We start from the raw sequence: 27,193 nt of genomic DNA, 5'->3' as shown, positions 1-27,193 counted from the left end.
CCCTGCTTACAATACCCGTTTACTTTCTGCCAGGATTCCACACTCAGGTCACAGAGCATCAAGCTGCTTGGGGAGAGCCTGGAGGACGGCAAGTTGGCCTACAAGAAGGCAAGTTGTGGGGAGGATGGGCAGCCATGCAAGCTGACAAAGTGAGGACAAACTCCAATTAAGTTAGGAGAAACCAGGCAGGCACCCTGCCAGCTGAATCTATGCTCAGGAGCCCAGGCTGGCAGCAAGCAGCCGTCAATGGTCCAGCATCTCCATCCAGGGCCAGTTTTGGTCTGTGACTAAATATGCAAGGCTGCTTGTAATTGATTTCTTTGCTTGTCACATAGATAATAAATGTCTAGAATGGAAAGCAAACAACAGGACTAAGCGACTCCAATGCTAATGAACTCTAGCACCAGAAAGGGAATAAAATTGAAAGCTAGCAACTGAATACTAGTAGCCTCCCACCGCCTTCTCCTTCTCTAGCCCTATTCCATTGAAAGTTCAGGGACAGACCAGATGACATTCTTATCTCAAGCATGACTAAGGAATTTCAAGCAAGAGACTGTGTAGTTGAAGGCAGTGGGGACTCATAGAGAGAAAGATATGAAAAGTGAAAATGTACCAGGAATACTGCCACGCCCCTACTTTGGTAGGTACTGACATTAATTTGTAGAGAATGAAAGTATTTTATACTCCAAAAGATAATCTAGGAGAGTAGAAAAGCTTGGGTGGCAAATTTCAACTTTGCTATTATCTGCCTGGCCTTCTGCAACACATTTAACCCTTTGCACTCGCTTGCTTTTTTCTCGATTCCTTTATTCTACTCGGGATTTAATTTTTTAAATACCCCAGATTTTACAAAGTGCGGCAGTAGAATAAAAAACTGGAGTTTCTTTTCATACAAACTTATTTATTTGGATTATTTTATATTTCAAATTATTGATACATTCAAAGAGTAATTTTAATCTCTATAATTTTTCATGGTGTGATATTTTTTGGAACATTCACCCACATGAAGACCTGGTTTACATTCACATGTTTCGCAAATATAAATCGTCTCTCTTCTTCCTCCTTTGATTTTTCTGTTAGAACAAACAACACAATCTTTGTGTTTTTTGTTAGGGTGAGGTGTGATTATATGGAGCTTCCCATCTAAACGTTGCTCTAAATTAGTGGATAATAATCTACCCCTGGAAGTTAGTGTACCATCTCTGAATTCTCCAACAAGATCATGTACTAGTTTCCTAATAAATTTCACATGCGTTATCAGTTTTTCATTTTTTCTTTTTTGGCATTCTTTGTACAATATATAGGAATTTACAACACTGACCTCAAGCCCCCAGAAAAACAATTTATGCCACCATTTTAGGGTCTTCCTCATAAAACAGTATGTGCCTGTGTAGTGATTAGCTGTATCAACACCCCCCATAAACTTTGTATAGTTGGTCACGACCTTGGGTTTGAGAACTATTTCCTTCCCACCACCACGCACTCTCCTTTTCACAAACTCAGTCTCTGAAGTGTCCCATGTACTGAGCATTGTGACTATCCTCTTGTCTTTCCACACAAGAAGCATTACATTTTCATCCCTGAAAGCCACTATCTCTCCTTTCATTAGCTTTGGATGTTTGATAACAGGTGGATTATCTTTCCTATTGGGCATTATTGTCCCTGTCAAGTGTGTTTTTTCCTTGAACAATTCCTTTGCAGGAGTGACACTAGTGTAATACCTGTCAGTGAAGAAATGATAACCTTGAGAACCAGGTACTGAGTTCTCCAATCTTTCATGAAGCTCTAAAACTATTCTGCTAGTAAAAGGGAGATCAGGTCTCACCAACATTTCAGATGTTATTCCTCCATAATAAGGGACAAATGAATGTACGTAACCACATTTTGAATCTGAGAGGACATATAAACGAATACCCCATTTTGTTGGCTTTTTAGGATTATATGTGATGAAGTGTATCTTTCCCTTGAAACCAACAACAGCCTCGTCAACAGCAATCTCTCTTCCAGGACAGAATCTCTCCCTAAATTTCATTTCAAGGTATGACAAGAAGCAGTTTACCTTCTCGGTTCTTGTTCTCAAATCTTTACTTGACTTTTGGTTGTTTTTCAAGTATAACATCCAAAATATTTGCAAGAACCTTTCTATTTTGAAAACAGATCGAAAAAATGGTATATGAGACTCAAAATCCATGGACCAATAACTCTGCAAGTTGGGGTGATTCAATACACCCATATTTAGTATTACACCAAGAAAAGCCTTCATTTCCTCTATCGTCACATCTTTCCAATTATTCCAAGTGGATCGCTGGGATAGTTCTTTCTGGCTAATTTTATGCCTAGCATACTCATTTGTCTCATCCGTTATATTTTTTATCAACGTCTCAGTAAAACACAACTGAAAAAAGTCTATTGGTGTGGCACATCCAGAAGGAACTTGAGGTCCAACATGTAACTGACCAGTGGAGAAAGGGATTCTGCTAGGCTCTTTGTCACTCACAGATGTAGATGTCCACTTTTCTTTTTCCTGTTTTCCCCTAGAAACGTAACTTTCACTGGGTCTTATACCCGATTTCTCAATGATATCACCTATATCTCCATCACTCTCACTCGAATAAACAATTGTGCGTCTTCGTTTTGCCTTTATGAATTCAATGTCACTGTCACTGTCAATACTTTCAGCCAGATCTTTGGGCAAAGCAAGGGACTTTTTCCTTTCTGTAGTTCCACTAGGACCAGCGATTTGTTCATCATCTCCACTCGCATCCTCGGAGAACTCACTTTTGTCACTATTACATTTTTCACTTTTTTCTTCGTTTTCGAAGTAAAATTCATCATCGCTGCTTTCTATGTCTTTGGAAAACTTATCCATCCTGAGGAGGGGAGATTCACTCAGAACGTGCGACTGCTAGGGGGCAAACCAATCATCCAACTAAACCCTGTGTCATGACAACATCTGTGATATGCTAATAGAAACCTAAACAAACATAGAAGACGAAAAGATAAGGAAGGTTCTTTACCAAGGGAAGATGATGCAAGCTCAAAAAGGCATGATGCAAGGACTCATGCCTTGGACCCTCCTACTCAAGATTGCTGCCTATGCAAAAGATAAGCTTAGGTGGTGGCATCAGTTGAGACGGGCATTTACATTTTACTTGTCCTTTCATGCTAATGAAAAGAAGAAAAGATACTGGAAAAATAGACAAAAATCCCCCTTCCCCCCTCGGTGAAACTACGTGTCGAGTGTGGCTCGACATACGAGCTGCTACCGATGCTAACTGTGTCGAGTCATACTCGACATCCGAGTGCAAAAGGTTAACCTCTCTGATTCTCAGTTTCTCTATCTGTAAAGTGGGCTCATGCTTTGGAAACATGAGATGAGACAAAAATCTGTGAAATACATGGGAACCAGATCTATAGTCACACCTTACTCTTTCCCTCTTGACATCTGCTCACCTGGGCATATACAGGGTTGGGCAAAAGTAGGTTTATAGCTGTGAGTACACAAAACACAGAGTTTATTCCTGTATTATTATTAATTATTTTACTGTTGTTATAATTATTATATTCTATTAACTATAAACCTATTTTTGCCCACCCCTGTATGCCTGAGCAAAGGACAGAGGGACCTATTTAAAAAAAAAAATAAAATGAGAACAATACATGTAAAGAACCTAATGCAGTACACAGAAAACTATTATATTAATTCAATCAATTGGGGATATGAACCTCTTTTCTTGGCTTCCTTTTTCCATGGAACTCTCCAGAACTCCCCCCTCCTTACCCCCCGTCGCCATCCTGCATGCTTTCACCCTGTATTTGTCTGCTCAGGCTGCCATAAGAGTACTACAGACTGCGGGGCTTGAACAACAGAAATGCATTCTCTCAGTTCTGAAGGGCAGAAGTCCAAGATCAAGGTGTCAGCAGGGCTGGTTCCTTCTCAGGCTGTGAGGAAGAGTCTGTTCCATACTCTCCCATGTTCCTGGTGGTTTTGGGGCCATCTCTGGCATTCCTTGGCTTGTAGAAGCAACACCCGTCTCTGTCTTTACTTTCACGCAGTGTTCTCCCAGTGTGTATCTGTGTCCAAATTTCCCCTTCTCATGGGGACATCAGTCATCTTGGATTACAGTCCACCTTAATGACCTCATGAAAGCTAAGTACATCAGCAGTGACCCTATTTCCACACAGGTCACATTCTAATGTACTGGGAGTTCAAAATTCAATATATGAATTTGAGGGAGCATATAATTTTAAATAGTAATACCCCCAACAGGGAGAATGAACTATCTGACTGGCAGGTGAAAAAGCTCTGCCATCCACTGGTTATTTCTCATCCCTGGGACTGTGGGGGTGGGGGACATGATGTAGGGTGGGTTGTCAGCTCTACAGATCCCAACTTTTCAATGGGGCAGTCCCAAGGTCTACACTGGCAAGACAGTGCCATGAGCTTGCCTTTTGGCTGCAGACAAGAAGCCATGATCTCCACTAGGTGTTGTCAGCGGTAAAAAGACTATTTGGTTTTCATCCACCCATCAGTTTACTTTGTCTAATTTCCCAATTGGTTATGAACTTGGGTTAAAAAAAAAGTTATGCTTATTGGGCCCTCATATCCTAACATAAGCCTGCAAGGAGGCATGCGAGAGGCAACAGAGGCTCAGGAAGGCTTGTGAAGGCTCAGGAATTGGCCAGAGGTCCCCGTGCCTCTCGTCCAAATTCAGGCTGCCAGACAGAGGCCAAGTTCTTCCCATTGGGATGTGTTGTCTGTGGCTTCCTCTCTGGGCCCAGCTGGTGTTTTCCTTGTGTCTGGGATAGGAGGGGTTGAGTGAGTCAAGATAAGGGCTACTGCAGGTAACCAACACATGAGCTGTTGAAACCCTGGGGCTCATCCTTTGGGCTAAAGAAATGGAAGCAGAGGATGAGGTCTTAGGGAACACGCGGTGTCCTTCAAGTGGTGGAACGAAGCTATGTTTCCCTCAGGGGAGGGCCTCTTTCTCTTTCCCTGAGAGGAGGGACCATGTCCAAGGTGCATAAAGGGGAGGCAGTGGGCAGTGCTTAGCCTTAACTCTGCTGTGGTCACTCCCAGCAGCACTCAAGATTTTCATTACAACTGCGCGATACTTGCCTCAGCAGGAAGGCAGTGGTCCAGAGTTAGCTGCCAGCAGGAGTTCCCTGTGGGCCAGGCGCTGTGTCAATCAATGTGCATGACCACGGGGCCAGAATGAGGGTAAGGTGAGACCTTCACTTAGTGCAAAATAGAAGGTGCTGCCATATAACTCATTATCGTAAATAAGATACATGTTTAAGTTGTGGTAAAATATACATAACGTAAAATGTGCCATCTTGATCTTTTTCAGTGTATAGTTGTTAAGTAGTGGTAAGAACCTTCAATTATTGTGCTAAATAATATTTGAGTTAAAATTAATGGAAAAATAGATTATGAACAAAATATGAAAGTTGTAAGTAAAGGCAGGGTCCATCCCTGCACAGCTTAGTCTCATCTGCCTCACCCTCGTCCCAGCCCTGCATCACCACTACCGTTCCTATTTACAGGCAGGGAAACTGAGGCTGGAGAGCCTACCACCATCATCCAAGATCATGTAACTAGTGGGTTTCCAGTCAGACCTGGACTTGAATGCCAGCTCTTCTTGGTTTGGATTTTGCACTCACAATGACATCCCATCACAGCATCACAGTCCTCGCAAAGAAAGCATCTAAACGTCCTAGTGTAATGCCTGGGACACAGTCTGGGATTGGCAAACACAGCCAGTACTGCCACCACTTCCACATGTCCTCTGCCTGCTCCGTGACCTGTGAGGACCACTGTGTCTCTATGGCACAGGAAACAGCGTGTTTTCACCTGCTTACCAAGCTTCCATGGTTCCACGTGGCCAACAAAGATAAAGAAATCTCCTGGAAATGACTCTTCTTCCCCAACACTCTTTTTTTTCATTTTATTGAATCTATTGGGGTGACACTGGTTAACAAAAGTATACAAGTTTAGCACAATTCTAAACACATCTCCTGTACACTGCATTGTGTTTTCATCACCCAAGTCAAATCTCTGTCCATCACTATTTATCCCTCCTGTACTATCCTCCATACCTTCTTCCACCAATACTTTAAAAATATATATATTTTTATTGATTTTATAGAGAGGAAGGGAGAGGGATAGAGAGATACAAACACCGATGAGAGAGAAACATCATTGATTGGCTGCCTCCTGCACACCCCCTACTGGAGATTGAGCCCTCAACCCTGGCATGTGCCAGACCAGGAATTGAACCTGTGACCTCCTGGTTCATGGGCCAATGCTCAACCACTGAGCCACACCAGCTGGGCTCCACCCAACACTCTTAACAACCAGCTCCCAGAAGACCTTTTCCCTCTTAGGTCCCTCCCTGCCAGCCATGCCCTGGCCAGCCACACTTGCCCATCCCCAAACATGCACATGGATCTTCGGGTGTGGGTCACACATCTTCTCTGCGCCTTCCCCTGCAAACCCTCCCTCATCTCAGTGCAGCCTCTGGGCTGTCTTCTTGGAGTCTTTCAGGTGGAATTCATGACGCCCTCATTCAGAGGCCTTCCAGCAACTCTGCCTAGACGTTTTTCTTTTTTACAGCATTAAATACATACATTATGCACCATGGCTCAGATTCCCTTTTATCTTTTAGGTTATAAACATCATGTCTCATTCATTTTTTTTCCCCTCTGGTACCTAGCAGAGTTCTGGGCACATCCTAGAAACTGAATACATGTTTGTATGGGATAAGAGGCGCCATTCATTCTATCTTGGCTGTTGATTTAGCACTTGACCAAGGAAGAGACAATGAGATGGCTATGGCTGTTGTAATAATTGACAAGCAGAGAGACAGACTGCACTGTGTAGTGCTAATAGACTACTCCACGGCATCAACGTCACAGGAAAGCATTCTATTTGGATTCTGAAAGCACAGGTTTGAATCAGGGTTCACTCTCCACCATGCGCTCTAGGACAAATTGCTCAATTTCCCCAGTTTCACTTCCTTATTTAAAATTGGAAAGAACATAACAATCTGTCCTTTACAAAGCTGTCATGAGAATTAAGTGATGATTAGAGGTACTGAAGAGTTTCTTGCCCATAAAGCACTACAGTGATTTTATTTTTGCGTATTTAACTGTGCTGATAAGCCGATAGACCAACAGCTTCTTTCACTTGAGATGGATGAGGAATTCAGTATCATAAGAATCAAGGGCAAAATGAGCAAACTCCAAGGACAAAATGTACTAACCAGGACAGAGAAGACTGTCCAAGAGAAAGATATTGTGCTGTTTGATAAAACTAACGAATGTGTTCATTTTATCTAGCAGAAATATCACAAACACATCAAACAGCAAAAAACAAGTAGCAATGGATTTCTAACTGAGAGATTAATCTCATACAAAAACTAGTGATCATGCAGGTAGCGTTACCTCTACAACTGGGAAAATTTAATGAGCACTCAGGAGAGTGAAAAGGTTCCTTACTTTGGTGAAAATTAGTACAGGACAGTTATTAGTCAGCCAGCAAATCAGCAAAAGAAGGGCCATCCACTGATTGACTTATTCATTGACTCATTCTGTTAAGAGCTATTTATTAGGCGCCTACCAGGTGCCTGATGTTGTTCTAGGGTTGGGAAATCTATGATGATCCTCATGTAGATAAGAAAGTAGCTCATGGAGAGTAGGTTGACAGTTAAACACACAAGCACACAGGCAAGGACATCACTGCAAATTGTCAGAAGATCTGATCAAAAGCCCAGGATGCTTTGAAAAGGCATTAGGGGAGGCCTACTATGTGTGGGAGGGAGGGTGTTGAGGAAGGTCTCTCTGAATAGGAGACATTGAAGCGGAGATAAAAAGATAAAGAGAAGAGAATAAGGTCATCCAGGCACTGGGAGTCATGTGTGAAGGTCCTGAGGTAGAAGAGATCTTGGTGTATAGAGTAACGAAAAGGAGGCCAGTACTGCAAACAGTGAGGGCAGCGGGGCCCAGTATGGGGCTGGAGACTCAAAGAGTCTGTCCACATAGTTGCAATGATTTTATATCAGTCATAAGAGTTTTAAAATAAAAACTCTAACATTCAGGTAGTTTCTTCTGAGCATTCATATATAATGACAAATGGCTTTAATAATCCAGAAGTTGGAGAAGAAACTTCTCTGTAATGAAAAGATAAAAGGCCAATAATGTGAGAAAAAGAGGTTAGTCTGGACCAGCAAATGTAGTGGAGATTGGTAGAGAAAGCTATAAAATGGGTAGAGAAGGACTCTAGAAGATAGGTTGACAGTTCCTCAAAAAGTTATACACAGAGGTACTATACGATCCAGAAATTATACTTCTTTTTTAAAAAATATATTTTATTGATTTTTTACAGAGAGGAAGAGAGAGGGATAGAGAGTTAGAAACATCGATGAGAGAGAAACATCGATCAGCTGCCTCTTGCACACCCCCTACTGGGGATGTGCCCGCAACCAAGGTACATGCCCTTGACCGGAATCGAACCTGGGACCTTTGAGTCCGCAGGCTGATGCTCTATCCACTGAGCCAAACCGGTTTCGGCCAGAAATTATACTTCTAAGCATGTAACCCAAAAGAACTGAAAACAGATGCTCAACCAAATACATGTACATGCATGTCGATATCAGCATCAGTCACAACAGCCAAAGGGTGGGTACAGCCCAAATGTCCATCGATGGATGAATTGGACACACAAAATGTAGTATATCCATACAATAGAATACCATCACTCTACTGAAAGGAACGAAGTACTCATACATGCTACAACCTCAAAAATGTTATGCTAAGTAAAGAAGCCAGTCACCAAAATTCATACACTGCATGATTCCATTTAAATGAAATGAAATAGCCAAAGTAGGTAAATGAATAAAGACAGAAAGCAGACTGGTAAATGCCAGGGCTGCAGGAGGGATAATGGGGAGTAACTGCTTAGTGGGTACAAAATTTCCTTTTGGGATGATGAAAACATGTTGGAACTAGATAGAAGTGGTCGAACCATGTTGTGAATGTCCCGAATGCCACAAAATTGTTCACTTTTAAGTGGTTACTTTTATGTTACGTGAATTTATTTCATCTGAACTTCTTTAAAATGAAAGAAATGGGTAGGGGAGGAAATACTGAGGAGTGGGTAGTCATGCTGGAGTCCAAGGTGTCCGCTGGGTAGGACACGTTTGTGCTGCTGGTCAGACTGACACATGATCAGGTTCATCTTATTTCCGTGGTGCATTGTGCTTCTTGACCTTTGGCTACACTTGAATTAAAGCCCTTGGAGTGTAAAACGTTTCTAAAGAAAGAGGTGTGACAGGTGAGGTGAGAGGCTCTTTCTCCAACAGTGCTCCTGTCCCCACACAGCTCTGCCTTTCTGAGCTGATGTCCCTGTGGTCTCTGTAGGAGGCTGCTCAGTCAGTTGTCCCCCACAAATATCTCTATCTAAGCTCCAAGGAGACTCTGGCTGGGTGCTCGAGAGGGAACAGTATGATAATTTGTCTCAATTATCTCCCTTCAAATAGGAATGAGCCTTGGAAAATCATAAAAAAAAAATCCCAGTGCAAGTTAATTTGTGAGCCTATTCCTGCAGATCCTAGCTGAGCCACTCTGCTCCATCTTATTCAAGAAGTACTGGCTTTAATCTATTTCAGCTGCTTAAGGGTGACAGGGGTCAAGGACAAATGACATTTCATCATGTTTGCTAGTCAGGAAGGCAGTGCTGCCTGCAGAGGAGAAATAAGTGAGGTTCCTTTATGTTCTAGAAAGAAGCTTATCAACATTGCTCTTATACATGCTAAGGAGAATTACTGCCCTTCAGGTCCTATCGAGATTTTAAGCAAAGGCCCCAAACCATTTTCTTCCAAAACATGGGGCACACACTGGCAGTCTTAAAAGGACATAATGCATTTTCTTACTTGGAATAATTATTTTCTGAAGCAAGCTTCGTTGTCTCCAACCACATAACCCACAAACTTGTACAGAATAGAGAGCTCTTAGAGCTCTTAGGCAATCATGGCGACAATGCCTTCATTTAGCAGGACCCTTGTTTGTTTATATAAATTAGTCTGCAATTACCAGTTACATTGTTGGTCCAAAATAAGGTCAGGCACAATGTAACCCAGGCAAGAACAATGGCCTGGATACAAAAGTCCAGACAGGACTATTATGGAGAATTATGGGAGGTGATTAATCAGCTGGCCTCTTCCTGGGTATTGCCATTCACACATAAAATCTTTGTGCTAACATAGCTACTCTCTGGTCCTAAGTTACCTTAAGAGAAATGTAATTAGTTGTTAGGATTCATTAGCTCCAGTTAGTACATCCACGGCACAGCATCTTCCTTGCTGGTTGAGTGCTTGCTAATGGGAAGTAATGGTGTATTTGTACCTCTTCGGGACAATAACGAAGGACGTAGGGTTAATCTGAAGTCCTGGCATGTCTGTCCTTTTACTTACCAGACTGAAAAACTGGAAATGAATTTCTGACACAGGCAGAAAAGCAGAGCGTCCGAAAAAGCCAGTGTTGAAAGCTGTCAATCTGTTAGCACCTGTTATTACTATTGCTTCTGGTGCTTAAACCTTTCGAGGCAAGAATGTCAACCAAGCAAAACACCTGAGCAGAGCTGCCCTCTCTTGGGAAAACATTTTAGTTGGTACTTCCAGAAGCTTCTCCCAGCTCAGAACAAAAACTTTCTAACAAAAACAAAGGAATATTTTTTACTTTCAGTAGCTTCCCCAATTCCCTGTTTCCAGAATGAGCAATGAGAAGAGCAATTCTATGAGATGATGAGGATCCCATCACACAGAGGACACTGGGAGCTCCATGATGCAGAGCATGAAAGCAAGTACAGATTCTTCCATTCACTCCACCTGTACCCCTTCTGTCTATGATCCTCTTGCCTCCATAGCTCTCTGGGTTCAGAGACCCCATTTTTCACTCCTCCCTATTACAGCTCCGAAAGATGATGGAGATAAACTCAGGGAATCAGGTATCCCACTCAACCTTCCCCCATGGCGAGCTGTCAAATGCCCTTCGGTGACCAGTCATGGGCATCTCTGCATGACACAGGAAGTCATCAACCCAAGAAAATGGTCCATGAGACCAGCATGACAAACTGAACCTTTTGTACTGTTTATTTCAAATATTCTTGATCAACTAAGGAAACTTTAATTTAAATACTAGGGGCCCCGTGCACGAATTTGTGCACGGGTGGGGTCCCTCAGCCTGGCCAGTGATCAGGGGGATCGGGGTCGTGGCCAGCCAGGGGGGGAGGGACTGTGGGAGTGTCTGCCCCCTGGTGGTCAGTGTGCATCATAGCAACTGGTCTTGTAAAGGTCGCTTAGACTTTTATATATATAGATTCTCAGCTAAGTAAGGAACAACCTGACTCCAGAAAAAGAGAATGAGGCAGGTAACAGAACCAAGACAGGCTGTGCAGAGTGGAGTTGGCAGCCAGCTCCCCACTCTGAATTCACACAAAGGTGGGCAGGAGGTGTGCTCTCTGAATTGGTGCCTCTGGAAAAATGTTGTTCGTGGCTCTCATTGGTTATGTTTCTCTGTCCTCCAATAGCAATCACAGCTGCAAGTTGGAGACCTTCATTTAACGTGAATGAATCTGAGCTAGCCTCCACACGTGCTCTGTGTATTCTCTGACGAGTTGTACCCATCTTCTTGGTTGGGTTGTCCCAACTCTGGTAAATGCTGGCTTTACCTATTTTAAAATAAGTGCTGCTTTGAAAAGGGAAAGTAGAAATGGTATGAAAACAGAAGTGTTAAAATATTGGAGAAGTTTAGTACATAAGCAATAAGTGAAACTGCTGGCGAGCTCTTTCTTCCTCAATTTATGGTTAATAGACTTATTTCTTTGCTTCTTCTCCAGGGACACCATTTCTGATACAATGTAATATAATTTGGAAGGCAGCAAGAGGAAAAATTATATTTTTTAATATAAAGAAATTATGAAGGATTTTAAGAGTAAACCATCTCTTAAAATTTGCTTTTTATTTATCAGGGAGTTAACATCTTACAACCCAATATTTTATAGAGATAAAGATTAAACTCCATTGTGTACCAACTGGGAATTAACTAAGCTTTTTCATTTAATCTTTTTTTCAGAGGAAGTAATGTGTTCACATTAATGGAAATATTTGAATATTCATACTCTAAGAGGGAGAAGACTATTCATATTGAAAAGATAAACTTTAATATTTGCTATCCTTTTAAAAGAAGTCCATATTTGCAAGCAAATTATAAGATAAATAATTTAGAACAAGTTTTAGTTAGATCCTGCACATTTTCATTAAATAGATCAAATTTTGCAGAAATAAATGATGGAAACTTAGGGAGGTATAGAATGATGGGATATTTTATATTAATAATTAATATTTTAGGTGAATCATTATACTCTCACTTTTTCTTACTTACGAAAACAAAATGCTTGGAAAGAAATGATACCAATTACTATTTAATTGAATATGATTGCCAGGAAGAACTTTGTAAAATTATAGATAGTCCTCTTGGCAAATAGAAAGGTCTTCTGAAAGAACTGAAAAATAAGTTGTTTTTTTTTTCCAGACTATTCCTAATAGAAAAGATAAGAGAAATGAAAAATCTTGAAGTGACAGAAAGCTTCAGGCCTACAAGATAGAGAAGTAAACCAAGTAAAGGTAAAAAACCTTTTTATATGTAAAGAAAGAATGTATCAGTAAAGGGAGGTTCATTAGCCATGAAAATACTGAAAAAAGCATATTGCCTATTGAGGCATTATTTAGGAAAAATACACTTTAATTTGTCTAGTCTTGGGGCAGCCTAATGGGACTTAGGGTACATGAGGTTGTCTTCATGACATTACATGTTACTTTCAACAGCAACTGTGTCTATTTGCTCTTCACCAGAACCCTCATGCCTACCATAGGCCCAAGCACATAGTAAGGACTCAAAAGAAAAGAGGTTGACAGAATAAAAATTTCAGTCAATATAACTAACTCCTCTTATTTGGGTACCACCAAGCAACTTTCTGATGATAATGTGACTTTTAGTGGTTAGTCTATAGAGAATGGAAGTGCTGGTGAAAGATTAGACTTATGGACTGTCCGTGAAAAAGCACCCACTCAAACCTCTGAGTGCAGGAATGTCACAGACTTATGGTCCTGCTGCTGAGCCCTGAAACCTGCCATTGTATCTGCCCTCCTTCCAAGGCCTCATTTCTCATGGAGGCTCCAAGCCAGTGACTGAGCTCACAGCAGTGACAAGGCAACCTAATCCGGGGAGATACAGGACTCCTGGGAAGGATTGTTTAGGCTCAAGAACTCTCCAATGGTTTTGCTGAACATCCTTGAAGTCCAAGTCATTTTCACACAACCTTTTCTTCCCATCCCCTCACCTCTTCTTTTTCCCTCTCCTCTCCCCCGCTTCCTCCCTCCCTTCCTTCCCTTCTTTCCTTCCTTCACTTGGGAGTTGGATCTGCATTATGGTTTGATGGTGCTCCTTGTTCCTCTGGCTCCCTTCCATTTTTCCTCTCGAGTGTTGCCCTAATTAAATATCCTGCATGGATTTGCTACTTCTCTCCTGGTGTCTGCTTCTCATAGGATCTGGTCTGAGGCAACATCCTGTCCGCAGTGTAAATAAGCACACATGTTCTTGGGCTGCTTCTTGCCTCTGCCTAATGGAACATGGTGGAGTGGGTGGAGCCCAGCTGTGGCATCACACAACCATGCATTTATATCACCCTTCCTTCTCTTACTTGCTCTATGACTTGGGGCAAGCTCCTTTACCCTTATGAGCATCACTTCGTGATCTCTAAAATGGAACAGAAACTCCTACCTTACTGGATTATTGAGATAATTGCATTAAAGAGCATGCATATTAAAGAAGCATAGCATTATAATAATGCTAAATCAAAGGCTAATTTCTTCCTAATAGTATTGCAGCTTCAAGGTCCAATTTATGACCAGGTAAGGTCAAAGGTCAGGCCCTACAAGAAGGGTGATGCCCCACTTCGGGTGTCCTCAATTAAGAATCAAGTGAGAGAACATTTGGGGTCAGCTAGCAAATGCCCTGACCATGCTTTACATTTTCTCTTACATTTTATCGGGGACAACTAGGCCAAACCTCTCCTTCACAGCCCTGGAACTTGAGGCCAAGGTCATGTGGCCTAGTTTCTCACAAGATGTATCAAATTTGGGGGTCAAATATAGATCTCCTAATTCCAGATGAAAAGTCAATTCAAATATATTCAAAATTTAGATTTTAAGAGGAATATGTATAGAGATTTTCTAGGAGCCTTCCTTTATTGTTAAATCATTAACGATTTCATCAAACTATAAGACTTTAAAATAGTTAACTATGTAAACCTCAATTCAAGAACAAACTTAGTAGTTGGTCTTAATAATTTTTATGTTGTTATATAGAGAATTTTTTGAAGTTCCATTGTGACTACCTTTTCTTGGAGGTAAGGAAAATATTACTTCTACTCGAAAATAGAGACTAAAAATGAATGAATGTTAAAATTAGGGAATAAGTATACTTTTGGTTTCTATAATAGAATGAATCAAATATGCTTCATACTGGTCAACATGACCTTGCAAGAATGTTTTAATTTATTAAAAACTATTTCCCAAAGCGATAACAAACAGTGAAAGCCAACTATTATATTATTGTTATAGTCTAAATTGTGCCCTCCCCCAACCCCAAATTCATATGTTGAGGTCCTAAATGCCAGTACCTCAGAATGTGGAATGTGACTATTTTAGGAGATAGTGTCTTTCAAGTGGTAAATGAGTAAAATAAATGAAGACTTTGGTGTGGGCCTCACAAGAAGATGAGATTAGGACAGAGATGCACAGAGGGAAGACCATGTGAGGACATGGAGAGAAGATGGCCATCCACAAGCCAAAGAGAGAGACCTCTGAGAACCACCCCTGCTGACATCTTGATCTCAGACATCTAACCACCCAAACTGCGAGGCAATACATTTCTGTTGTTTAAGTCACAGAAGAGATCTGTGGTACTTTGTAATGATAGCCCTACCAAATGAATTCACATCAACCACCATCTCCTTCTGACTGGGAGGAAGTGAGCTAGAGCAGTGCACCTTGGGAGATCAGAGCCCTTGTCAACAGTGGAGCTGCTGAGAGGGAAGCCCATTCATCCTCTCTGATGGAGTCCTAAAACCTCCTACTCCTTTTGCCCTCCCGAACTCTGTTCCCTTCCTTAGAAGAGGATGTTCATTGCTGCGTCATGCCCCCTCATCCCGAAACATTCACTTTGCATCCATAATAGACACAACTGATCAGAAGTGGAGAGCTGCTCAGGTGAGGAGCATCTTCAGCTTTAGGGCCAGGTGTGGGAAAATGGGTGTGAGTGGGTGAGGGGGTCTCTTCTGTTCACAGCATCCAGACATACCAGGTCCTTCCCTTTTGACCTGGATAAGAGTGTTCAATTCAGCAGGCATACATCCAGAGCTCATTATACAAGACTTAAAAAATACTTTTAAAAACAGATCCTTCTTAGATGAATAATATTGGCAACCAACTGAACATAATATAAACACAATAATAATTCTTCTTACCTGTGGTTGAGTCCCATAAAATACATGTCCTCGGGGCTTCCCAGCCAGAGTGTGATTATCACTAGTATGACTTCGTTACAGTGTTCTCTCAAGGTCACTCCGGAATTAGTGGTTCCATGGGACCAAGCACTCATCCATTTTATGGGTAAAAATGACTAATTGAGGGTGTGAGTTTAATTATATTCATAAGCAAAGGCACAGCGCAGCTCCTCTGACAGGCTTAATAACATTCTCGTGTACACCGAGATCGATGGGAAAAATTAGGGTTGTATATTGTTGTCCTTCAGGACAAGATGCCGAAGTGGGAACAGAATAATAAAAATAAATAAATGACTCAACAGCAGCAGGAAATGAGCTGAGGAAGTTAGCAAAGCCAGCCTTATGCAAATACTTCAGCTGGAGATAAGTCCTAAGCATGCATGACTAAAGGGAAGCCACCTCTACTGTACCAGAGAGCCGAGTTGTCTTACTGAGCTGCCAGATTAAAACGTGAAAAGGGTACTCAGCCAGGGCTTCACCTACAGTTCTCTCAGAAGTGATGATAATGGCTGAGACAGGGATCTTTACGATATTGATTTGTGATACTGTAATTGGGAGGCATGGTCATGCTTCACATTAAATTGAGAATGCGTCCATTCTGTGACCAGTGGCTGGAGCCAGCTTCCTTAAATGATACTGACATCATGTCACGTGCCCTGCATGAGCACCTACAATGGCTTCTAGCCCTCTGTTGTATCAAACAAATCCATGCAACTTTCAGAAGCTAGTTCAAAGGCAGGAGGGAAAGGAGGCTCACCCACAGGGGCAGAAAACACACATTGGATCCACAAGAGAGAAGGCTATTTCCCGGCCACCAGTGAAGGAGCTGGATTTGAACCTTCTCTACCTAGGGCGGCCACATCTGGCTGCAGAGCCCAATACTGCTATAGGCGATGTTTTGCTTTACGCCTGAGCTATGGAGGGGAACGCTCTTGTGCATGGAGAAAACGGCTCCCTTATCTGGGTCCATTCCAGTGTGTGGCCACTGTTTGGGGACAGGCAACTTTCTTAGAGTCATTTACCCCATTTTTCTCCCTGTGCTCTGTTCTCCAGTGGCTCCCTGGCTTTGCAGGCCCCCTCTGGGTTACTTAGTAGGGGGTCTAGGGCTGCCAGAACAAAGTAAAACAAACTAGGTGGCTAAAAACAACAGAAGTTTATTCTCTCTTAATCTGGAGGTCAGGTGTCCAAAATCAAGGTCAGCAGGGCCACACTCCCTGTGAAGGCTCTAGGGAATAACCCTCTTCCCCTTTTCCTAGGAGCTTTCAGCAATCCTTGGACATCCTTGGCTTGTGGCTGCATCACTCCCATCGCTGCCTGTGTCCTCACATTACCTCCTCTGTGCGTCTCAGTGTGCATGTCCTCTTCTTGTAAGGGCACCTTCATTGGATTTAGGGACACCTTAATCCAGTATGACCTCATCTTCCCTTTAATAATTATACCAGCTAAGGCCTTACTTCCAAATAATGTCACATTCTGAGGTTTCTGGCGAATATAAAATTTGGGAGAACACGTATTCAACCCCTACAGCGACCTCAGCCAAGATAAGCTTGTCCACAGGCTGAGCCAGACTAATCTTGCCTAGGCAGCATTCAGGCCATGGTTGTTAACACATGTTTTTGGTTGAAGGTGATGATTACTCTGTCCACAGATTAAGAATTCGATTATACATTGTGCAATGAAACAATCATGAGTACAAGACTGAATCTATTTTCAGGGCTGAATGGCCTGGCTCAGGCCACAGGGAAGCAGTTCCCCTGGGGGACCCTCAGTCACAGTGATGAGGAAGAAGACTATCAGGACAACTTCATGCATACCACATCCTACAACTTCCTCAGGTCTAGCATACTTATATTAGGGCATGCTTTAAGATGGTTTTTATTAACAACTACAGCTTTAGTCCGGCAGAATTGGAGCAAAAGATAAAATTTAGAAAAGGGAGAGAAATGAGGGAGATGGTGAACATTAGTGCAGGTGTGAGGTGTGGGGAGGAGGGTATGGGTGGATGGAGGCCTGTAGAGATGAGCCCCTCCCCCTGCTAATCACTCCGGGCTCTGAGGTCCACTGTCCCCATCTGACACTGCTTCCTGAATCCCCCCATATAGCCACCATCATTTTATCAACATGTTCCTCCAATAAAATGGAAGAATTTAATTTTTAAAAAAATATTTCTATCCTGTTTCCTCGGTGACAGATAGATAGTTCAGGAACAAATAGATAGATCTGCTTTTAAAAAACTCTATTTCCTACCCAAAAATGAATTTTAAAAGGAAAGGGGCTAGGGGCATTAACTTTTCATTTTATATTTCACATGTGCTGAAATTTTTGCTATGTCAACATAGGACATCTTTCCCTGAAAGTTTACCAGGCCTTTTAGAGAAGGTAAGGCAAGAGGCTCTTTCCTTTAGAATGTCCCTATGAGCGTGCCATGTGCTCCAGGCTTGGGGGGTATGGCACCACCACTGATGTTGGTACAATATCTATCGTCAAACTGAAGGCTTGAGAAACTGGGTAAGAGACTGTACCAAACTGTGTGAGGATTACACAGTGTTAGCATCAGATTTTAGCTATTAAGTAAGGCTTTGGCCTTTTTTATAACTTACATTTCACTCTGATAAACTTTTGGATATTTAAAAGTGGCAAAATTAGCCCTTATAACATTTTTTTCTTCCTGAAACTTCAAAAGGTGATCTTCTTTAGAATAGCAATTACTTCAAATCTCAACCTCAGCTTCCCACCCTAAAAGAACATAAACCAGTTTGAATCCTGCTAGGAACCAAAACCAAGAGTGATGATTTCTGATAATGATCTGATAAATTTATGGTTACCTACCATAAACTCTTTCTGCTGGCCTTGTGAGTCACACTGTGTTAGGAAAAGTTTTACTTTCTTTAACATATTATTGTAAACACTAGTAGCCCGGTGCACGAAATTCGTGCACATTGAAAGGCAATTAATTAGATGAAATATTTTAATATTGCTATTTGCCCTTTCTCTATAATAAAAGTGTGAGAGATAAAAGGAAATGAGTACAATGTATATGAAAATAATACATAAATTTATTAATAAGTAAACAATAACAAACTGATATAACAATAACAAACTCGTAATATAAAAACAACATTGATGCAAATAATGATTGATAAAGTGATTAAACTTATTCTAATATCTTCCTGTATACCACATTAAGAGTAAAAACACTTTCAGAGTGCTTGACTAATTTCCCTTGAGATAAAGTATTTACAGCTTTAACTTTAACGTAACATGCTCTTTGAACTCAAGAGAAAGCAACAGCCGTAACTGGTTTGGCTCAGTGGATAGAGCATCGCCCTGTGGACTGAAAGATTCCAGATTCGATTTTGGTCAAGGGCATGTACCTTGGTTGCGGGCACATCCCCCGTAGGAGGTGTGCAGGAGGCAGCTGATCGATATTTCTCTCTCATCGATGTTCCTAACTATCTATCCCTCTCCCTTCTTCTCTGTTAAAAAAATCAATAAAATATTTTTTAAAAATGCTTTAAAAAAAAGCGAGAGAGAAAGCAACATATAACTGACCATGTCCAAAAATGGGTTCAGGTAGGAATATCCCTACGTGGTAAGCTAATGTAAGTGTTCTGAGCATGTTTAAAGTGGGCTGGTCTAAGCTATGATGTTTGGTAGGTTAGGTGTATTTAATGTAAGGATGTATGGAAATAGTTCACAAAGCTACAAATCAGTGACAGTTAAATTTAATCGAATGGAACAAAATATTGATATTCACTGTTGTCCACAGGAGGTATCTTAAAAATCAGACACACAGGGTAATCTGGTAAATTCACTGCTCCACTCTTCCTGTCACTTCTCCCCACCTGTCCCCACTCTGTCCTGCACAATTGCTCCCACACACAGCTGACCATTGTGTTCTCTTGGCCAAGAATCACCATAGCTTTCTACTCCTACAGACTTAGGTCTATGTTCCTAAACTCGGCATTTCCTGAAGTCCCCTAGGGTCATAGCCCACCTACAGATCCTGGAATCCCCCCATGTCTGTGTCAGAGCACACCTGCCACTTTTTTTTTCTTTTTTTTTCTTTTTTTATTGTTTAAAGTATTACAAATAGTAGTACATATGTCTCCTTTTTCCCCCCAATTGACCTTCCCCCAGGCTCCCCTACCCCCTGGCACATACCCTCACCTCCCCCCCTCAGTGTCTTGCGTCCATTGGTTATGCTTATATGCATGCATACAAGTCTTTGGTTGATCTATCTCTTACCTCCCCCGAGCCACCCAACCCTCCCCAGCCTTCCTGCTGTCATTTGACAGTCTGTTCGATGCTTCTCTGCCTCTATCTATTTTTGTTCATCAGTTTATAATGTTCTTTATTATCCATAAATGAGTGAGATCATGTAGTATTTTTCTGTCACTGACTGGCTTATTTCACTTAGCATAATGCTCTCCAGTTCCATCCATGTTGTAAATGGTAAGAAGAAACCATCAACAAAACAACAAGAAAGCCCACTGCATGGGAGAACATATTTGCCAGTGTTATCTCCGATAAGGGTTTAATCTCCAACGTTTACAGACAACTCATACAACTTAACAAAAGGAAGATAAACAACCCAATAAAAAAATGGGCAAATGACCTAAATAGACACTTTTTGAAAGAGGACATTCAGAAAGCCAAGAGACATATGAAAACATGCTCAAAGTCACTAATCATCTGAGGGATGCAAATCAAAACCACAATGAGGTACCACCTTACACCTGTCAGAGTGGCTATCATCAACAAATCAACAAATGACACGTGCTGGAGAGGATGCGGAGAAAAAGGAACCCTCCTTCACTGCTGGACTGCTGGTGGGAATGCAGACTGGTGCAGCCACTGTGGAAAACAGTATGGCGTTTCCTCAAAAAATTAAAAGTGGAACTGCCATTTGACCCAGTAATCCCACTTCTAGGAATATATCCCAAGAAACCAGAAACACCAATCAGAAAGGATATATGCAGCCCTATGTCCATAGCAGCACAATTTACCATAGCTAAGATTTGGAAACAGCCTAGGTGCCCGTCAGCAGATGAGTGGATTAGAAAACTGTGGTACATCTACACAAAGGAATACTATGCTGCCATAAAAAAGAAGGAACGCCTGCCACTCTTTCTGGGCACAGTGCTCACCCACTGCATTGACTGATGAAGTCCTTTCTCTGTTTGGCCCCAACACCCCCTGATTCTTGAAGACTTTTTGACCACTCTGGCTAAGTTCATCACCCTTTCCCCAGCCTTTCCTTCCCAACTATCCTAAGATATTACACTAGGGTTTATTGTATGGGTGACATTTTCTTGCAGTAGATTATGAGTTTCTGAAAGGCTGGGACTTCTATGTTTATCTCTGCCTCTTTGGTCCCCCCAGGGCACACAGCAGGGACTCAGCAAATGCTTACAGATAGGCTGTTGAAAGGCAGGGGCAGCACAAAAATAAATTTCTTTAATGTAAATAAATTCTGGGTTTTGTTTGAAAAATGAAGAATGTAAATACCGTACATACTGAGATCTAGAATCTTCCATCATGCTGTAAACTTTTGCGACTGTTTTGGTGTGTTGCCAACATTGGTTCTAAGTAGGTAGCAAATAATAGTAGACATTTATTGAAACCTTTCATTTACTGAGTCTTAATTTGATAAATTAATTGTAGCCCCTTACCAGGGCTGTTTTCTTCCCCTTTGTCCACCCTGCTTATCAATGTGGAATGACTCATAAACACATTCAAATAAGAGAAGAGAAATTGTATTTCTTTCTGTAGAAGGGCAAAAATTAAATTCTGGGGGAAATGAAATATTCACCATACACTGATGAGTTTGGCTTTGTTGCTCACATGATAAACTCAGAAAAGTGGGAAAACCCTAAACCTGGTTGCATCCACACTAAGGAAAGTCAATGTGGTTATGGGAAACTCTTATCTAAATCAGATGTCCTCATTTTTTGCTCCCTATGATGTGGTCACTCCTGGCCAGTAGCAGAAGCAGCACCTGTGTGCATGAACAGAGATGAATGGACAGGCATCCCATTCTGACCTCTTTGCTCTAGGTCACATCCCAGATCCTAAGCTCAGCCAGATGAGCTACAAAAGGGATCCTTGAACCCACAATGGTCTAGCTCACCATCTGAGTTTTCATCGAACAAAGTTGAATGTACGCTCAAATTAGCAGTGATCTACATTCTTATCTCAACCATCATGAATATTTAATTATGTTGCTATATTATTCAGGGAGAATTTTAACTGATGGCGCTAACCAGGTCTTTGCTGACTATACTTCTACAATTGATTCTGAGGCATTTCTGTGATCTTCGTTAGGAATGATGACGAGTCTAGAAGTCAGGACTGCTCTGAAGGAAAAAATTACTTTAATAGTTGCAAATAACTGAAATAGACAAATCAGGTATAAAGGGTCAGATATGCCTACAGTTTTAGTTTTGGGAGACTTTTATTTCTTATGCTGCCACAGGAGGTTTCAGGATGATAATAGACTTTAAGAAGTTATAAAATAGATGGCTCAACAGAGGGGTTTGGAGCACTGTACATTTGGCTTTTGATGGAGCCTATCCAGAGAAACCATGTCAAAAGATCATTATTTTGTGACCTTGAGGAAAAGCAAAATCGCTAGAGGATTTCCTATTCCTGCCCATGAATGCATGTCGATGTTTATGGAGGCAGACTCTCTTTATCTCCCTCTGTGCATGCACATTTCACACAAGCACACACGCCCCTCTTCAAGACTGGAGGCTAAGAGCACTGCTATAAATATTCATGAGGTAATTATTATTAATGTCACCAAGGTGATTTTGTTCCTTCTCAATAGAGACGGGTTTTTGCACCTAGAAACCAATCAACTGTAGGAGAAATGGCAACTTTGAGCCAGCCCAGCAAAAGCAATCCTGCATGTTTTACTTTTGAAATATAGATTATTTGACTAGATATTTTAAGTCACGTTTTGCCCCGCCCCATCATCTATCTTATCCAGCAGAGAATTCCAACCCTGGTCCACAATGCAACATCCTTGGAGCACAGTTTCTAGAGTTTGGAAGAACTTGATTATTACATTCTTTTATAAGAGCAAAAATTAAGCAAAACATAAGGATGATTCAAAGATATCTCAAGAGATTTCTGGGAAATGATTTTTTATAAAAATGCATTGGGAGAAAATTACAACACATTTACTACTTTTATTATTAAAAAATTCATACAATAGGCCTTATTAGATAGCATTCTAAGAATTATAGGTTCTTTCAATCACAAAGAAAATTAAAAAAAGCTACTGGCAACAATCAACTAGATCCTTATGTATAGGTCATGGAGTCTCCCCCAACCACCAGCTGACCTGCCTGGTTATCCTATGTGCATATGTCATAACATGGGAAATTACTGGAAAGTACTGTTTTCCAGAGAAAATGAACTATTTTTGGTTGAAATGAAAATGTTTGTTTTCTTTGCCCAAGACCTCAGAAAACATGATAAACAAGTTGAATACTGGTGTAGGTACAGGACAGCGGGAGATACTTACACCTCATCAGTACCTCACTAGAAATGTCTTTACTAACTTCTCGTACTCCATTGCCATATCAGCAGTCATCCTTTCAGACACTCTGATCTTGAGTAAAACAGCAATTAAAGTTACAGGAACAGAGAACATGTATGATGACAGCAGGAAGCGGCAGTGACATGGAACTCACCTTAGGCATCCAGTGGCATTTCGCAGCACCTGTGAGGAATGCAGCTGTATTTTTCGGTCGTCCTGAAGGGGTGAATTTTCCCAGCCCGAATGGGGGATGATCACGGCATTGGTCAATACTGCCAGGGTGTCCTGGATGATTGGCATTTTGAGAGCATCACAAGACGAGAGATTCCAAAGGACTCCTGCAAGATAGACACAAATAGAGCTTTTGGATGGCCACTATTTTCTCTCATCTCAAAACCGTTTTCCCTAATCAGGTTAACAGCACGAGCAGAGGGATTAAGGTAGTGTGTCCTAGAGCGCACCTTTAATTTTAGAACACCTATGTGAACCCATTAAAAGAGTGCTGTGGCCCGGCCAGTGTGGCTCAGTGGTTGAGCGTTGACCTGTGAACCAGGAGGTCATGGTTCGATTTCTGATCAGGGCACATACCAGGTTGTGAGCTTGATCCCCACTGTGGGGCATGCAGGAAGCAGCAATCAATGATTCTCTCTCATCATTGATGTTTCTATCTCTCTCTCCCTCTCTCTTCCTCTCTGAAATCAATAAAAAACATTTTTCAAAAAAATAATGCTGTGACTATCTGACAAGTGGACAGAGGAACTGTGACATGATTAACTTTGTTCCATCAGGGAGGCTAAAAGGTTGAGAGATTTGATTGACTTGAGGATACCAATCAGGCTTCCATTTCACTATTAATAGAATGGACCCAAGTACCCAAATTCTAACCAAGACCAAAGAGCAGTGAAAGTTGTCTGAATCAGACTTCCAGGGCATGTTAGTCTTCTCCAAGACCTCTGTATGCACATGTGGTCTGTCTGATTCACTTAGTGTCCATGGAGAACCAGCCACCATTGCAAGACCTTGTGAGAATCCAGCATCAGGTCTGATGGCAAAAGGCTCAACAAGAAATCTAAATTTCCCGTCACTTGTGACAGTTTTGTCAGCTTTTCCCTGAAAGCAATGCTTAAGGAGGAGCTACAGATTGTTCTTTCTTATATAGCAACAAAGAGAGCTGTAGGGCATGTCTTCCAAGGACAGAGTGTAACAGTAATAATGCAGGCTGAGCAAAATAAAACATTTTTAGAACAGATGAAATGTTTCAGGTTTCTACATATTTTTAAAAGAGACTTTAAAATGGCATTAATCTTAGGAAGGCCATCAGTATTGAATATACATATAATAATATCACTTGAACATGCTTTTAAAATAATTATTCTTTTTGTCGTTCAAACAGTACACATAAAGGGAAAAGAAACTGAAAGTGCTACTCCATTTCATTATAAAAAAGATTGCATTCTCTCTCAAGACTAACATAAATAGACACCATCATTGCAGATATTGGGGAAAATAGCACAGTTGTCCTGAGAAACACATCTTCGAACTTACTTGTTTAATAAGTTTTCAATAATTTTAAACATGCGATTGTATTTTTTCTACTCATAACAAATAGACCACAGTTATTTCTGAAATTTGCTAGTTTCTTGCATTGCACATATTAACCTATCAAAGCATATTAATACCAATCTGAAGGTCAATAGTGTTAGATTGTTAATAACTAACATAACTAACATTTTAAATCAATTCTATAAAATTATGACTTTAGAGATAAACTCTTCCAACTATCTTTCAAAGTAACATGTGCTGGGGATTTTATTAAAGTAAATGAAAAGGAAACAAAATGGTGCCCTGTATGTACAAATTAATCCTCAGTACAAGAGGCTGGCTTGAGGGCAATTCCTGCCTGCCTGTTCTTTGTAAATAAAGTTTTATTAGAACACAGTCATGCCTGTTCATTTACAAATTGTCTATGGCTGCTTTTTTCCTATAAAGGAAGAGTTGAGTATTAGGGACAGAGACTGTAGGACCTACAAAGCCTAAATAATTTACCATGATAGAAAGATTTTTACCTTAATAGATTTGCCCACCTCTGCTTTAGCATCAATATTTTCTCTACATCTCTGAGTTGTATGTTTGCATTGCTAGTAAGATCCTAAAGTGAGTATAAAAAAAATACTCAATGGTACACAGAAGATGCTTAAAATATATTTGGATTTGGACTGATTTGAAATACTAGAAATATTATCATTTATATTTATTTTGTTTTAAATACTGTATGAACCTGTTTCTTTATTCATCCCATTGAGAAATGTTTTATGAAATTTTGGGTAATCAAAATGATTACCTTTGTTCATTTGCAGTCTCACAAAAATGTTCTTTTTTTTAAAGTAATTAGATTTTCATTTTTAAACAAGCACATTAAAATGAAAGTAATATCTACCCTAGAATTAGAGGATAGCTTCGTAAAATATCACATTAAAGAGTTTGCATCTGCTCTTCTAAGTATACAATGCAAGCATACAGAAACAAAACAGAAGTTTCTTTCATCCAAAGTCCTGATCTGAAAATACCAATACATGAAAATTGAGGTTTGCAAACATTTTAAATTATGGTTGATATGCTGTGCTAAAAAAACATACTCCCTCTAAAAACTAAATAGTAAAAGGGAGATGTTTGTAATTTTACATGAAATTAATTTAAATGATTGTAAAGGAATTTTATGATAATAAAGCAATTTTTACTATTTCCTAACCATCAGAAACGAGGTCAGAAGAGGGGAAAAGAAAATATATATATATGAAGGCCTAATATCTCATAGGTGAAAAGTTGGAAAAGAAGATGGGATCCAAGGTAATTCTTTATTGGGCTTTTCTCGCCTTTCCTTTCTCATTAATTCATTAATTAGAGTAACCTAATTCAGAATCGTGCATGGACAGATGTTTCCTAGTTCACATTCATTCCACCTTCCAGGCTGGCTCCATCTGTGCTTCACATCCCAGTGAACTCACATCAGAATGCCTGACCCATATCTCCAAACTTCCCAGCTTAATTTCCATCTGTAGCCCACAGTGCTTCCTGAACTTATGAGAACTACAGGTGGATCTCTGATCACGGACAGCTTTACCACCTCTGTTTGGACGAGGACTCAGCAAAGTGGACGTAATGTGGCAGAATTTCTTTTGGGGGGAGTTCAGCAATTTAGTTGCAGGGGGCCCTCAATACTTGGAATTTTTATTAGATTATGTGGGCACCAGAAATAAGCTTGAGTGTAGAATCAGCAGCCTCCAGGGACATTTGAGATAATGGGCAACATGTCTGGCAGGAGTCAAAGGTGGGAAACACACACACACACACACACACACACACACACACACACACACACACCATTAGTATTGGCCAGAGAAAGATTAGTGGACCAAAATGAACATATTTAGACATTCTTTGTGAACAAATGAGAAATAGGTATTTTGCTCAAATTTGTCTTCACTCCTTTCTCTTCCTTCTGTGTTGGTTGAAATGCCCAAACATTTCCAACATTCCTTTCAAATGGTGGAGTCCAGTCCTTCTCCCCACGAGTGATTCACTCTGACCAACAGACATGGTGGAGGTGACGGTGAGTGACTTCTGAGATTAGGTCACAGAAAAGGTATTGCGGCATCCTCCGAGCTGTCTCAAATGTCTTGTTTGAGGGGAAGCCTGTTGTCCTGCTGTGAGAACCTGAAAGCAGCACAATGGATGGGCCCAAGTGGCGAAGAACTGAGGCCTCCAGCCAGCGACCACATGAGGGATGTGGTCCCTCCAGCTCAGGCCAGCCTTCAGCTGATGGCAGCCTCATGAGGGCCCTGAGTCAGAACCAGCCCAATCTGCTGCTCCTGGACTCCTGACACTCAGACTGTATGGGGTTAATGTTTGCTGTTTTAAGCTGCTACAACTTGGGGTAATTTGTTATGCAGCAACAAGCAGTTAATGTCCCTTCCCTCTCAACCTCCCACTCTCCTTTTTCCTTTCTCCTGCTCTCGCGC

The 27,193-nt window shown here is 41.0% G+C and overlaps 1 protein-coding gene across 1 annotated transcript in view; it reads right to left on the bottom strand.

Moving 5' to 3' along the window:
* CTNND2 (catenin delta 2) overlaps positions 1–27,193 on the bottom strand; it is a 664,153-nt gene that overhangs the window by 129,471 nt on the left and 507,489 nt on the right. The window contains exon 13 of the mRNA XM_054714357.1: positions 23,329–23,512. Within this exon, the coding sequence (XP_054570332.1) occupies positions 23,329–23,512 (184 nt within the window). The remainder of the gene's footprint in view (positions 1–23,328; positions 23,513–27,193) is intronic.

This window comes from Eptesicus fuscus, chromosome 4 (genome assembly GCF_027574615.1).
Source record: "Eptesicus fuscus isolate TK198812 chromosome 4, DD_ASM_mEF_20220401, whole genome shotgun sequence".
In the NCBI taxonomy this organism is placed as follows: domain Eukaryota; kingdom Metazoa; phylum Chordata; class Mammalia; order Chiroptera; family Vespertilionidae; genus Eptesicus; species Eptesicus fuscus.
Note: the sequence above shows the minus strand (reverse complement) of the source record. Positions and strands in the feature narration are given on the sequence as shown.